This window comes from Lichenostomus cassidix, chromosome 3 (genome assembly GCF_008360975.1).
Source record: "Lichenostomus cassidix isolate B80296 chromosome 3, HeHo_3.0, whole genome shotgun sequence".
NCBI classification, from domain to species: Eukaryota; Metazoa; Chordata; class Aves; order Passeriformes; family Meliphagidae; genus Lichenostomus; species Lichenostomus cassidix.
Genome location: NC_139483.1, coordinates 38,290,060 through 38,303,495, shown reverse-complemented (window position 1 = coordinate 38,303,495; position 13,436 = coordinate 38,290,060). Strand labels below are relative to the sequence as shown.

The window sequence follows — 13,436 nt, the reverse complement described above, 5'->3', positions numbered from 1 at the left end:
AAAAAGTAATGATTAAGTAATTTTATAAAGGGCTTTTTTTTTGTTAAGTGTAAAAGCCCATTTCCCACACATTTAGCTGATATTTTGTTCCTGCAACATCTCACACAAAGCAAGCCAACACTGTGATTAAAGGAACAACCTTTACCAAGTTAATGGGTCCAAAACATGTATTTATTCTATTAATGTTCCAGGTCTATGATGATGGGAAATTCGTGTACCTGGTGATGGAGCTGATGCGGGGAGGTGAGCTCCTGGATCGCATTCTTCGGCAGAAATGTTTCTCAGAGCGGGAGGCCAGTGCTGTGCTGTGCACCATCACCAGGACTGTGGACTACCTACACTCTCAGGGCGTAAGCATTGCTTTTTTGGCTTAGTTGCATCAACCTTCTTAAAATACAACTTTTAGAAATCGAAAATAGTTGTGTTTTTGCTTCTCTAAAATGTAAACATGTTTTTTCCCAAAAAAACCCCCAACTTTCTCCATATTTATAATTACATTTGGTTTGTGAAATAGGGTCATAACCTTTTTATCCATTTTCCACTGAACTGAAGCATGTTGAAGTAGTATTTTCATTCCCACACTGCCGTGATTTTCAAGTTCATGTACCTTCTTGAGATATTAGTTGTATACTTTTTATCACAATCATTATTGCAGGACCTGAACTTTTAGCAACATTTAAAATAGAGTAGCTGAATCAGCAGATAGGTAGAAAATCAAATGCTCTGCTCTCCAAATGAAGTGGCAGTTCGAGCAGCTGATGGGAAAGGATTCTGACATGCTGTTAAAATCTGATTGTTAAAGTCTAAGCTCCTTATATCCTACAGTTTGAAAATCTCTCTTTTTGGCATTTCAGGGACAAGCAGTTTGGATAACTAGTCAAATATTTACTGCTTTTCCTGCTTCATGGTTAAAACAAAGTGCGTTTTGTGCTTTGGCTTCTATGCTTTCATGGTAATTTTTCAGTCTGGCTATAACAAATAATGGCTTTTTTCCTGCCACTGAAATGCAATGTGTCTGGTAAAACACAGTCACATGAAGTTGTGTGAATGCATTTTGAAATTAGGAAAAAAATTAATCCCTCCTTGCAGGTGTGAACCTCTCACATGGACAGTCACAAGAAGACCCTTACATAGGGTCCATATGAGGAAGACCTTTCCTCCTATTATATGATTTCTTCTTTACCTTTCAACTGAGTACTCAGGGCCATCAAGCTCTGGGAGACTCTGCCACCAAGATATTTGTACAACAGCCCACTCTGACCACCCTCAGGAAGTTGTCTCCCCTTAGAGCAGCAGCTTCCATCTTAATACACCAGCAGAGGCTGTCAAATATTTTATTTCTCATTTTAACAGACATTAACCTTTTTTTTTTCTCCCTTCATTCTTCCAAGGCTTTTAAATAATGTTTTTTCCAAAATTTAAATATTTTCAGCATGAGCTCTTGACCTACCTCAACCAGCAGACCAGAAATTGCAGCCAAGCCTGAGTGCTCTCTGACCTCCTCTCCTCACTTGTTTCTCACTGTTCTTTCTTAAGGTGGTGCACCGAGATCTCAAGCCAAGTAATATCCTCTACATGGATGAGTCAGGAAACCCAGAGTCTATCAGGATATGTGACTTTGGGTTTGCCAAGCAACTGAGAGCAGAGAACGGGCTGCTCATGACTCCCTGCTACACAGCCAACTTTGTCGCTCCTGAGGTAGGATTACATTTCAAAGGCTTCAGTAGCAAGTGTGTCCTAGGAAGCAGTCCTTTCTCCCTTACTGCCTTTACAAGAGGAGCAAAGCAGCAACCAGGCTCCTGGCACTTGCACAGCCACTGTTACCATAAATTTCCTATTCCTGGTCCTGTCACAGCAGTTGTGTTTTTCCTGACAGAAACTAGTGTGTGTCTTGGACTGGAGTACACAATGCTTTGGCTCATTACTGGGATAAATATCTTTTTTTCTCTATCTGCTTCTGATCAGACTGCTTTCCCTCTAGTGCACTGCCTCAGAACAGGATTCAGGCCTGAGAGGGAAATCTTGATGCCAGGTTGCCCAGAGACGTTGTGGAGTCTCCTTGTCTGGAGATACCCAAAAGACATCTGGACACAATCCTGAGCATTGTGTTCTAGGGAATCCTGCTTGAGCAGGGATGTGGCTAGCACAGTTTTTCCCATGAGAGGTTTTCTTGTGTTTTGTAAATAAAGATAAAGTTTGGATGTTTTGGAACAGTGTCCCAAAACTTGGGCAGTGCAGGCCTGGCCAATCAGGCCTGGGGAAAAGCTCCTAACTGACCAATCTGGGTGACTTTTGAAAACTCTATAAATGTGATGAAATCAAAACAATAAAAGTCATTCCTTCTTGCCACTAAAAACCGATGCATTCATTACTCTGCTAGCTGCTCAACAGCGACACAGGGAAGTTGAACTTTATGACCTCCAGTGGTCCGTTTTAACATTAACCATTCCATGATTCTGTGATAAAACTGAAAAATCCTTGCACAAAATCTTTACTATGCTGAAACCAGTGAGAGCTTTATTGTTGACTTCACTGAGTGAAAGAAACATCTCTCCTCTTGGGCTTTCCTAGTACCAATCCCCCCTGTTCTTAGGGGTGGAAAAAAGGGCTGCTTTCTCATTTTCACAGACAGGAAAATGGAGGAAGACCAAACAGCTTGTCCTAAGCACAGGGAGAGGTGGCTCTGCATCACTGGCAAGTGCTGCTCCTTTCATGCAGCCCTGCAGGAGTGGGCTTGGATCATATGGTTGTTCAGTGGCTTGGGCTCTTTGCTGTGTTTGACCCATGAGATGTTCATATCTGCTTCCTCCCAGTGAAGGGGCAAGAAGTCAATGGACTGGGTGATTGTCCATTTCTTGGAGTAATGAAAATTAAAACTTTTAGTACTTGCAATACACTACTTCAAATATGTGTCATTTGCTTGTTTTGGTCCTTATAAGAAAAACAAAAAACTATTGTCTTTCAATAGTCCTCTGCTATCTCCTAGATGTCTTTCATCTGTTCTCTGCTATCAAATACCAATGTCTCTCAGTAGGTATCATCTAGTAATTGTTTTTTTCCCGTAAGTCTTCTCCATGCAATATTCATCTGTGTGGTATGTAACTGGGAAAAGTAGGATGATCTTTTTGTATAAAACCCTTTCATGATACCAAAACTTACAGGAATCACAGCTTTGCAGCATAAGAAAGAGAATTTGTTATATTGAGACCATTGTCAGGGCAGTATAAATTCAAAACAGATTTTTTTTCAGCAAAATAAATGTTCCATTGCCAAGATAGATTGGTTTGGGTTTTTTATTGCTGTTTGGTTGGGCTTCCGTTTTAGAAATGGGAATGAGCTGTTTATTAAAGTACATTGAAAAAGTTGTGTGGCACCACAGCCATTCAATTTCTAAACCACAAAAATAATCATGTTTGCAAGATTTGAAGCACTCGGATTTCCTCCAAGGTACAAGATCTTAAAATAGGTGTAGCTATTTTTCATGATGGGTTATTTTGTATAGTGTCTGTAATCACAAACATTGCCAGTTTCAGATCAGACTCTTCTGATTTGAACTGAAAGCAGAAATCACACTCCCAGACATTCGCGATGAGTAAGACGCGTCCTGCTAATGCAGGAGACATTGGAGATTAATTGAAACATTACCAGAACTGGCAGAGAGCTTACATAAAGCCTTAAATGCTTTTACATTTTACCTGTGATATAATGCTGCCCTCCAGCCTAGACTTGACTTTCACGTTCTCAGTCTGAGTCCGACTGCAATGTCTGCAACATACTCATGAAGCTAATCAAGGAGGCAGAAATTCAGCTGAGCTGGTGGCAAAGAGATCAGTGACCAAAGAAGGAGGACTTGTTTGCCCACTTGGATCTCGCTGTATTTTGGAAACAGTTAATTTAGGGTTAGGGTGATAGCAAGAGCAAAGATGAAGGCTATCCGAAAGAGACATGCTGCCACCTAGTGCGAGTCGTGCTGCATGCAGGGCGGAAAGAGCCAGGCTGTTGTCCTACTATTGCAGTCGGGTGCTTTTGGATAAAGTAAAAATATTTTATTCTGCAGTTTTCCTACAAAATTCGTGAAGAAATACTGCTTTTTCATTTTAAATGATGAGATTTTCTTATTAGCTTTTGCACCCGTTTGCATCTCTGCTTGTCACAACTGAGAAAAACCTGTATTTGTAGCATTGTTAACCCAGTAAGTCAAAGCATACAGAAATAAAAGGGGACTGGATAAATACCTGAGCCATTATCAGAATTAGATGAACCCATGGTATCATTATCTCCAAGACACCCATCATCTCCACAATACCCTGCTATGGTGTGGCACTAAGAACCAGTTTCTGCCTGTATTTCAGATCCCTCTAAGTTCTTGACGTGACCTAAGCTGCTTAATTGGTGGTAAATTTTTCAGCATCCATTACTGCATCTTTTGCAAGGCTCCTCCCTGATTGATCTATTTCTAAGACACATGCCTTTTACTGTTCCATAACATCTCCTGCCTAGATCAAACACCAAGCTTTTTGGCTGAGGCTTCCCCCACTTTCTCCCATCAGCATAGTTCTCGTTTTAAACACAGACCTGCTGGAGACATTTTCAAATAGCAGTGACACTAACTGATAACTCACTGGGCCCTGTTGTTATCCATGGGGTGAAACTGCTGCTGATAAAAAGGTATTTGCCTGCAAAGCTTTCCCTAGGCACTGGCACAGAGTGAGTGTCCCTGTTACCCAGCAGCACTCCTGCAAACGGAATGATAACACACAGCGACACCTTGCCATCATTTTGGGGTTGTGTAACCACTAGTTTATTAACCTGCTCCACTAGGTATCATCACTGCCCCATTTTTCTGTCACTTACCTGGGACTTGATTGTCCTTGGTTATTGGAGGAAGACAGAGGAGGAGTGAAAATGTAACTGTTTAAAACAAGGTGAGAATGATCACAACAAAAGATAAACGTTGGGTATTCAGTCTCACAGGTGAAGGAAGAAGCAACTGAGTTTGTCAAATAGCAAAGAAGTTCTTCCCATAAATACTAACTTTAATAGAGGGGGAAGGAAGGCAGGAGCTAAACAAATAGAAATAAATAAATAATCTAGAAAGCCTATATATTACACGCAGGAAAGAGAGGCAGAAGCACAATCTTACCAGCTTTGTAAACAGGAGGAACTACAGCTTTTTCTCTGGTTTTGTTGCCGTGGAAGTTGGTTTTTTTTTTTGGTTTGTTGGGTTTTTTTCCAGGTAGCAAATGTTTGCTCAGCAGCATACCTGGCAGATGGTTGCTTTGCCACTCATCATTTATAAAATCTGTTGAGGCAACATTTTCTCAAATTGTTTTTCCTTAGCAGAACTTGGTCTTTTTTGTGATAGATTTCAGATACTTAATTCACTCTGGGGTAATAAGGCTGCAGGTCAGAGAAAGACTTGCTTAATTTGAATATTCGTTTTTCATGTGCTTTGCAAAAAGATCTATCTACCAGTCCATCTGAAGAGGAAAAACTCTGCTCATGTGTCAGAACTGAATAAACAGAAGGGTAGTTTGCTTTTGTGGGCAAGTGGAAGATATGGAGGTGGTCCCTGAGTTTAGTTGGTGACTTCACTTTCACTTGGACCTGCACTGACCCAAACAGGCATTTCTTCTAGTGTGCAGAAACATAAATGAAGTCTGGACTTTACCCTACTGCTACACCTTACCATCCTGTATCAGTATTGAACCTACTGCTCAGATCTCTGCTGAGTACTATGGGTCTTGTTTGCCCCACAGGAAAAGGTGGTCAAGTTTTAGTCTGCTATCTGTTAACTCCAGTCTAAATGTGCCCACTTTTCTTTGTACAGAAGTAAGATTAGCCTTTTAGCTTTCTTTGCAGTTGTCATGCATATTCATTACTTTGACATCAGATAGGCTTCAGCGTGCATCCATTTGCTGTATCAAATCCAAACTGAGCTCAGCTGGAATACTTACCACTGTCATTAAGCCCTATGATGCATCCACGGTGTTGGCAGCTTTTATATCAGGAGGATGTGTTTCAAAGTATTACTGAAGTTAGTTTTTTGACTATGAAACATTTTAAAACACTGAAATATTGTTCTGCTCTGCTGCATGTTGGTCAAAGAAGCTCCCAGAGTCTCCAACAAACTGCACTCATCTCTCTCACAGTGAAGGGGACAGATGTGCTGGATTTGAACACTAACCAGCTCATTCCAGCCTGGGCTTTGCCTTGCTCCACAGCACTACTGGACATTTTGATCCCAAAGCAGTCACCTGTTAAAGGCAGATATGCAGCTATGCCCTGCAAATGTCAGCAGATACAACCACTAATCATTCCTTTTTGTAGATCAGAAGCTGAAAATTCAGGAATGCAGATTCATCTATTTTCATCTCTCTCTCCCCTTCACACAGGTCCTAAAACGCCAAGGTTATGATGCAGCCTGTGACATCTGGAGCCTGGGGATCCTGCTGTACACCATGTTGGCAGGGTGAGTGATGAGGTTCTCCTAGAGCAGCAGTCTCCAGAGGGCTCAGCACTGCAGCACTGATCAGGCCTGAAAGGAGTCACAAATGGGGATTCTGGCCTCCTTGAGAAGTTGTATAAAGCAAGCAAATAGATGTCAAGACCTAGAATTAGGATTGTTTTTTTCTAGAATGCATAAACATCTTTGATACTTGACAAATTGTTTAAGTTTCTAACAGAAAGTACCTGTAAGCATGCACTGAGACCTGGAGTCCTAAAGGGTTCACTCACCACTTAAGCAGTGTGGAAATTTTCCATTAGGAGAGGTGCAGAGGAGTATGAAGAGCCACATCATGTTCACCTTATCCATGGAAGGATGTTAATTCATTCTATTAATATACGTATTCTCTTCAGCCTTATTATCCTTTGTTATTGTTATTGAAGTGTCTGAGCACCTTTAAAAGCTAAAAAAAATCCCCACCCAAACATTGCTTTCAGATGCTATTTGAAAATTATGATTCAGAAAGTAAACTAAGAGACCAGCAAGAATATCAACAGGCAGCAGAAACTTTCCAGAAGTACTTGGCAAAAATCCCTCTACCAATGTGTAGGCAAAAGTTAATGCAAGAAGATGCAGGGGAAGGCACAGATTGAAACAAGCAGTGAAGGATAGGAATAAAAAGTGCTGGGATGATTGGGAAACAAAGTGTGCAAACCCAATCTAGAGTTATCAAGCCCCTGAATTTCATTTCTCAGAGTATGGTATGTGCACATTTATCACACCTAAGTGCAGCTTGCAGCTATTCAGTGACCTCTCTGAACTGTTTAACCTGCTTCATGATCATTCAGCTGTGACAAGAAGCTTGGATTCATTCCTAGCTTTTATACAGAAAACAAAGAGTTGGACTCTGACTTTCTGTTAGTTGCATCTCTTGCCTGGTAGATTTGGGTGAGCAGCCAGGGGAGGGCAGGGAGCAGTGACCGGAAAGGTGCCAGGGGTCTCTGTCTCATCTCTTTTATTCTTGACTACAATTGTGTTCAAGTTCAGCTGAAATATATCGAGACTTTCTGGGGAAGTCTCCCAGTCTGCTAGGGTCTCCAAGAACCTATTTCTATTTGGCTGATGCCATAGACTTCTACACAGCCGGAATCAGTAAAATGAAATTAACATATTAGCCACAGTTACATTGGTTCGGTTGTTTATATTCAAAATGCTTCTTTATTAAATGTGAAAAAAAAATCCAAGTATAGTTGAATCAGAAATACAAATAGCACAACTTATGGATATTAAATTTAGTGACAGGTGCTAATAACTTGTATTTCACTTTTTCTGCGCTTACCAGAGAAAATAATAGTAACACAATCAGTTGAGAAATGCTTTATAGGTGCCACCACTGCATTTATGAATGGTCTGGTTCTTCCTCATCAGAGGAGATTAGTAGGAACTGACAAGTATTTACATCCAGGACTTTTTCTCCTCCTATCACCACTGTAAGTAGAGAGGGCTCAGACAGCCAGGACTAGAGCACAGACCTGGGATCCTGGTAATGGATCCTGGTGATGGACCTCAGAGTTTTTGCCAGCCTTTAACTCTAACTACATCCTTCCTGATAGCTATAGATTAGAATAACATTACGTATCTCTTAGGCCTGAACTGCTATGAAGTCTGAAATGTTTTTGAAAATGAGAAAATGCAGTGGGAGGAATTGAATTTGCTACCAAAAACTGGGTGAGATAGGAAGCTGTGGCCAAACCAACTGTTTAACAATCTAAAAACCACTCTGGCAAGTTTTCAGAAGAGAAAAGACAGATTGAAGGAAAAATATAAAAATCAAAAATTCCTACTTCTTCCAAATCTGCACAGCTGTTCAAGATTGCAGAGTAAAATTTGGCATGGTAGATTTTAGTCAGCTGCAAAAACCTTATTTCTTGTCACTTTCAGAAGACAAAAGGTGTACCCTCTCCATGTTACACTGATTTTGTAAAGCTGGTTCCATGTTGTCATTTCTGACTAGCTGGAAAGGGAGGCTACCTATTGCAGGTCATTTATTTTGCCCAACTGACTTGGCGCATTATGGTTAACACAGCATTGCAAAACAGATTAGAAAGGGTTCTTCTGTCTTTCATTTTTTCTGCTTCAGATCCTATTTTTTCTTCTTTATAATTTCTTGCCTTTGCCAAGGCAAGGTATTGGTATTGGCAATAAAGTTGTTGACAAAAAAAGCATAGTTAAAACAAGAGGTAAAAACCTGACTATTTTTACAAAGAATGTTTCATTAATAAAAAATTATAACAGAACAAAAATTTAAAAAACAATTAAGGAATCAGTGTTTTCCTCTACAGATCAATATGAGGAACTATACCAATATGAGGAACTATACACCAGCCTGTATAGTTTTGAATGAAAATGAAGCAGCAGTATTAGCAGTACATTCTGGAACCAAATTCCTGTTGTTATCAGTGGCAGTTAATGCTAGAACCTAGAAATCATATACTTGCAAATTACATAGGTTTCTCTCTCTCTTTTTTTTTCTTTTTTTTTTTTTTTCTTTTTTTTTTTTTTTTTTTTTTTATAGATTCACTCCTTTTGCAAATGGACCAGATGACACCCCAGAGGAGATTCTGGCCAGGATTGGCAGTGGCAAGTATGCTCTTACAGGAGGAAACTGGGATTCCGTATCTGATACTGCAAAGGTCAGTGAACCCTTTCTCAGATTTTCTTTCAAGATTTAAATACCACAGAACTATTTTTTTTTGCGCAACTGCATTTTTAAAAGAAGTGTAAGTTTGTCAATGCCACAGATGTATAGACTATACATAAATTACCTTTTTGCTTCTCAGTTAAACAGAAGCAGGTAGTTTTAATTCCAGTGCAATTCACAGTTTAGGCTGCCCATCTATCACAAAGCATGGAAACCCCAGGAGAAAGAAATCATCTGGTGCTGAGATTTTTAGGCCTGAAGCTGTCCCCTAGTCTGTGAGACAGGTAGATGGACAGGAAAGTTGGCACACTTCCAGTTGTCTTGCATTAATCGGAAGCTTTGATAGGATTTAAAGATACTTGCAAGAGATTCCATTTTTAGCAACTGTTAGTATCCAGTGGAAGAACATTGACACATTGCACCACAAAACTGTAAACAATCCTAGTAACATATTAATCTTGCTACCAGCACCTATGGGCCTCGCAGTAGGTTTTTTATCAGCTGTCCAGTTTTGAAATTAAAATGTGTAGATGTTGTAGAACTAACCTAATTGAAATTTAGTTGCCTGAGTGTTAGATTTCTATTCCAAGTTTCTCTTGTAAGCATTCTTCGAGGACAGTGAGGAGATGCCTCCAGATGGCATCCTCCCTCTAGGTGTTTATCACTAGTACGAGGTCACCAGTAATTAACACTCATTCAATAAGATGCATACCCTACACACTATCTTTTGACTGAGTTATCAGCTGAGAGTTGAACATTACACTTGAAAATTCTGGAGATCAGACCTGACACTTAAAGAACATAACCTATGTAAAGTGCATCGCTCTCCACATTGGACATGCTAATGATGACACTGCCACCGGGAGTGGCACTTAGTAAAACCTGCACTGCTATTAATTACTTTTTCCCTTGTACTCTTTCCTTCCTTTTAAACCCAGGACATTGTGTCTAAGATGCTTCATGTAGACCCTCATCAGCGTCTCACAGCAGTTCAAGTCCTGAGACATCCATGGATAGTGAACAGGGAGTATTTGTCTCAAAACCAACTCAGCAGACAAGATGTTCACCTGGTGAAGGTACCTCCTACGTACTTGCTTCTTCCTTCCTTGCAGAATAGTTGTCATTTGTGTAAATAGTCTGGAAAGTAATAGAGGAGTTGGGAAGATTATTTGCCACAGAGGCAAAATTTAATGTATTAACAGCAAATATTTTTGACTGTTATCTGCTCAGTATTTTTAACTTCAGGCTGCATTGTAATAACATGGTGGCACATACTGCTATTCACCACTTCAAATCTGAGATGCTCCAGCTGTCTGCCAGCCTTAATGTTATCATTTCATGGAAATTGTGCATGCATGACGGTTTGGGGGTTTTTTTCTGGGCACTGAATAAGGGAAGGGAAAAGCACCAAAAACTGAATTTTAGCTCAAAGTTTTCTCCTTCTCTGTTTTACAGGGTGCAATGGCAGCCACTTACTTTGCTTTAAACAGAGCTCCTCAGGCACCAAGGCTGGAGCCTGTATTGTCCTCCAATCTGGCTCAACGGCGAGGCATGAAAAGACTTACCTCTACCAGATTGTAGCAGTACCCCCAAAAGGCCTCCTTGAAAACCCACGGTTTATTATTTGAGAAATTCATCTTTACTTGGCTAGCAGAACTTTTTTGGAAAACCTGCACATGAAATTGCCAGAACTAGCAGAAGCCCACGTAAGGCAAAGTTCTCATTTGCTACATCGTTTCTTTTACATTCCAGCCAGGGTCCTGAGTTTAACAACTTCACAAAGATGTGCCAGTTTTGCCAGTAGCTCTGTTTCTTTACTGAGCTAAAACCAAATAAAATAGGTGATCTTCATCCTTTCCACCCTAAGAAAACTATTTTTGAGTCTGTAAGATGGGAACATTTTCATTTTGTTTCTCAAGAAAAGCACTTTTTGCTATGAAGAACACAATTGGGTTTGAATGCTGTTCCAGCATGTGTCAAGATGAAGTGACTTGGCTGGTCACCAGTAGACGTCTACTGATCTCCACTCACCCCAGGAAGAGTGAAGGCTGCAGAGAGACATGCATAATACCTTATTTGAAACAAGTGCTATACAACATGAGGGAGAGAGAGCTGGTGGTGGTGGAAATACCTTCTATTTTTGAGGAATCTTTTGCACTTTGCCCCTGCCTTCTCTGGAATGAAGCTAGCACCTCTCAAGGAGAGTGTGCCACCAGCCCTAACGTGCTCAAAAGTCTCAGAGAGCAGAAAACCTCTGAGAAACTCGGTCTTCTGAAGAACAGAATGGGTCTTATGAGACTGTGGGAAGGAATCCATGTAAAGCAGTGTGAGTAGGAACCTGTGGATCAGGCAAGAGAAAGGTGTCTGGTCTTGGCCAGCAAGCAGGTCTGGGATCAGCTGAGGGGAGGCTGGGGAACTGAAGAAGAGGCAGCAAAAGGTGTGGGTGACTTTGAGGACAGTAGGCAAAATGGCCCATGGCAGCAGGGTGGAGAGCACTGCCAAAGGCAACTAGTGTGCAAGTGGCTGGGGGGCAAACTGGGGCTCCCTCTCAAAGCAGGGGACAGTCCCTCTTCAGTGACTGGTGCAGGAGAGGGTGGGTGGCTGGGCTGCCCAGAGGCTAGTGGGTCGATGCAGTTGTCCTTCCTCACCATCACTCAGTCTCCTCACCAAGAACAATTCCGGTGGGTTAGAGTGCCACCCTGGAGCAAGAGAGGCCACTTCCAATCATTGCTCCCTGCCCTGCCCTCGCTGTTCACCCAAATCTGCCTCCATCACCCAACATTTCATGTCCCTGCCTGGGTGTTCTGCTGTAGCAGAGCTAAACTCCCCATGCCACGTGTGTGCAGAGAGTACCCACCTCTGAAGAGCTCAGCCAACTCTGTTACAAGCTTTAATAATAATAAATTATGAGGAGAAATGGGAGGATGCTCTGCTTTTATATTTATATGAATATGTACATGTGTATTTATATACATATAAAACAAAAATTCTGTGCCCTAATACCTGGATTGTCCAGGTCCAGGGAAAGAAAACCTTTGTTGAAATGGTCTCTAAAAAATGGACTTTTTTCTCATTCCCTGGTTTCAAAGAAAGCAAGTAAGGTGTGTGGTGCTGGATGTGAACTATTTTTTTATTCTTTTTCTTACCCATCTTGGCTTATGGTGGTCACAAGCTGACCGGGATTCTTCTTTGTACTGCTTTTGTTAATTTTTATTTTCTGAGTGAATTTTGTCATCTCAGATGCTTTGTGGGAAAAGCTACTGTGCTGTGTTGGCTTTTTTCTGTTGTGACAGGGAAGAAAAAGAAAAAAGAAAAATGTGAACATGGAGCTTCACATGCTAGACATGGTGAATTTGCTTGCTGGGTAGTGTGTGCGTCTCGGTGCTGAACTGAAATTACCAGATCACTGCCTCAAAGTGTCCAAGGGGTTTCATTTGCTATAGTAATATTCTTCCTAAAACTAGCTCTGCTTCAATGTTGACTGAAGTTTGTTTGCATTAGTCTATTTTTAAATTTAAATTTATTCTTATTAATTTAAACTGATATTTAATGTTCAAGTTTATGTGCTGTGCACAGAGGATCGCTGCAAAGCAGCTCTCCTTGAAGCCCTTCTCTTTTCTAAAAGAAACAATGCTGTGAAACTTCACACAGAGGCTGAGTCGGCTGGGACTGATGAGTGCAAACATGCAGGTGGATGTTTCTGGTTGTGTACATAGCAGCCCACTTGCTCTCCTCTGGCTAAGTTGTCACCTTTTTGATGCCTTTAGAATTTTCTGCTTGTTAGAAGTTAAATCTCACATGTTTCTGCTGACAGCACACTGCAAGGATATCCACTGACAGAGATATCCTGGCTGGATAGTTCTGGCCAGGCCTTGTTTTCCTCAAAGTGATTTCTGTCCTGGAAGAAGGCAAGGTGAGCATAAGATGCAAAGGGCAACCTGGAGAGAGGGCTGGATTTTCTGGGGTCCCAGCTGATATGTGCTGTTTTAACAAAATGTATTTTTAATGGTCAGAGTAATTGTATTGTATGTGGGCAGAAAGAGTGTTGCAAATAATGTGTACATTTTTTGTCTCCCTCTGAGATTTCCTGGTCATCTTGCATTGCTTCAGTTTGCTTTCTCTCACAACAAAGTCTAATTCCCTCTTGATAGAATTCCCTCTAGATATACTCAGTCTTAATTCTTTGAGCATTTCTTTCATATTATTGTAGGCCAAGCTTACAGGATGTTGCTCTTCCCAAAGTATAATGATTTTAATCTCTTCCTGACTTACCTCTTTCTGACCCAC

General features: G+C 40.9%; 1 protein-coding gene across 6 annotated transcripts in view; it reads left to right on the top strand.

The window, feature by feature from the left end:
- Window positions 1-12,630, top strand: part of RPS6KA2 (ribosomal protein S6 kinase A2) — a 286,999-nt gene extending 274,369 nt beyond the window's left edge. For all 6 annotated transcript variants that reach the window (XM_085055349.1, XM_085055344.1, XM_085055346.1 and 3 more), the window contains 6 exons: window positions 192-350; window positions 1,537-1,698; window positions 6,396-6,472; window positions 9,024-9,141; window positions 10,088-10,225; window positions 10,605-12,630. In XM_085055349.1, the coding sequence (XP_084911475.1) occupies window positions 192-350; window positions 1,537-1,698; window positions 6,396-6,472; window positions 9,024-9,141; window positions 10,088-10,225; window positions 10,605-10,730 (780 nt within the window). In that variant the 3' untranslated portion in view covers window positions 10,731-12,630. The remainder of the gene's footprint in view (window positions 1-191; window positions 351-1,536; window positions 1,699-6,395; window positions 6,473-9,023; window positions 9,142-10,087; window positions 10,226-10,604) is intronic.
- The last annotated feature ends 806 nt before the right edge of the window (window positions 12,631-13,436 follow it).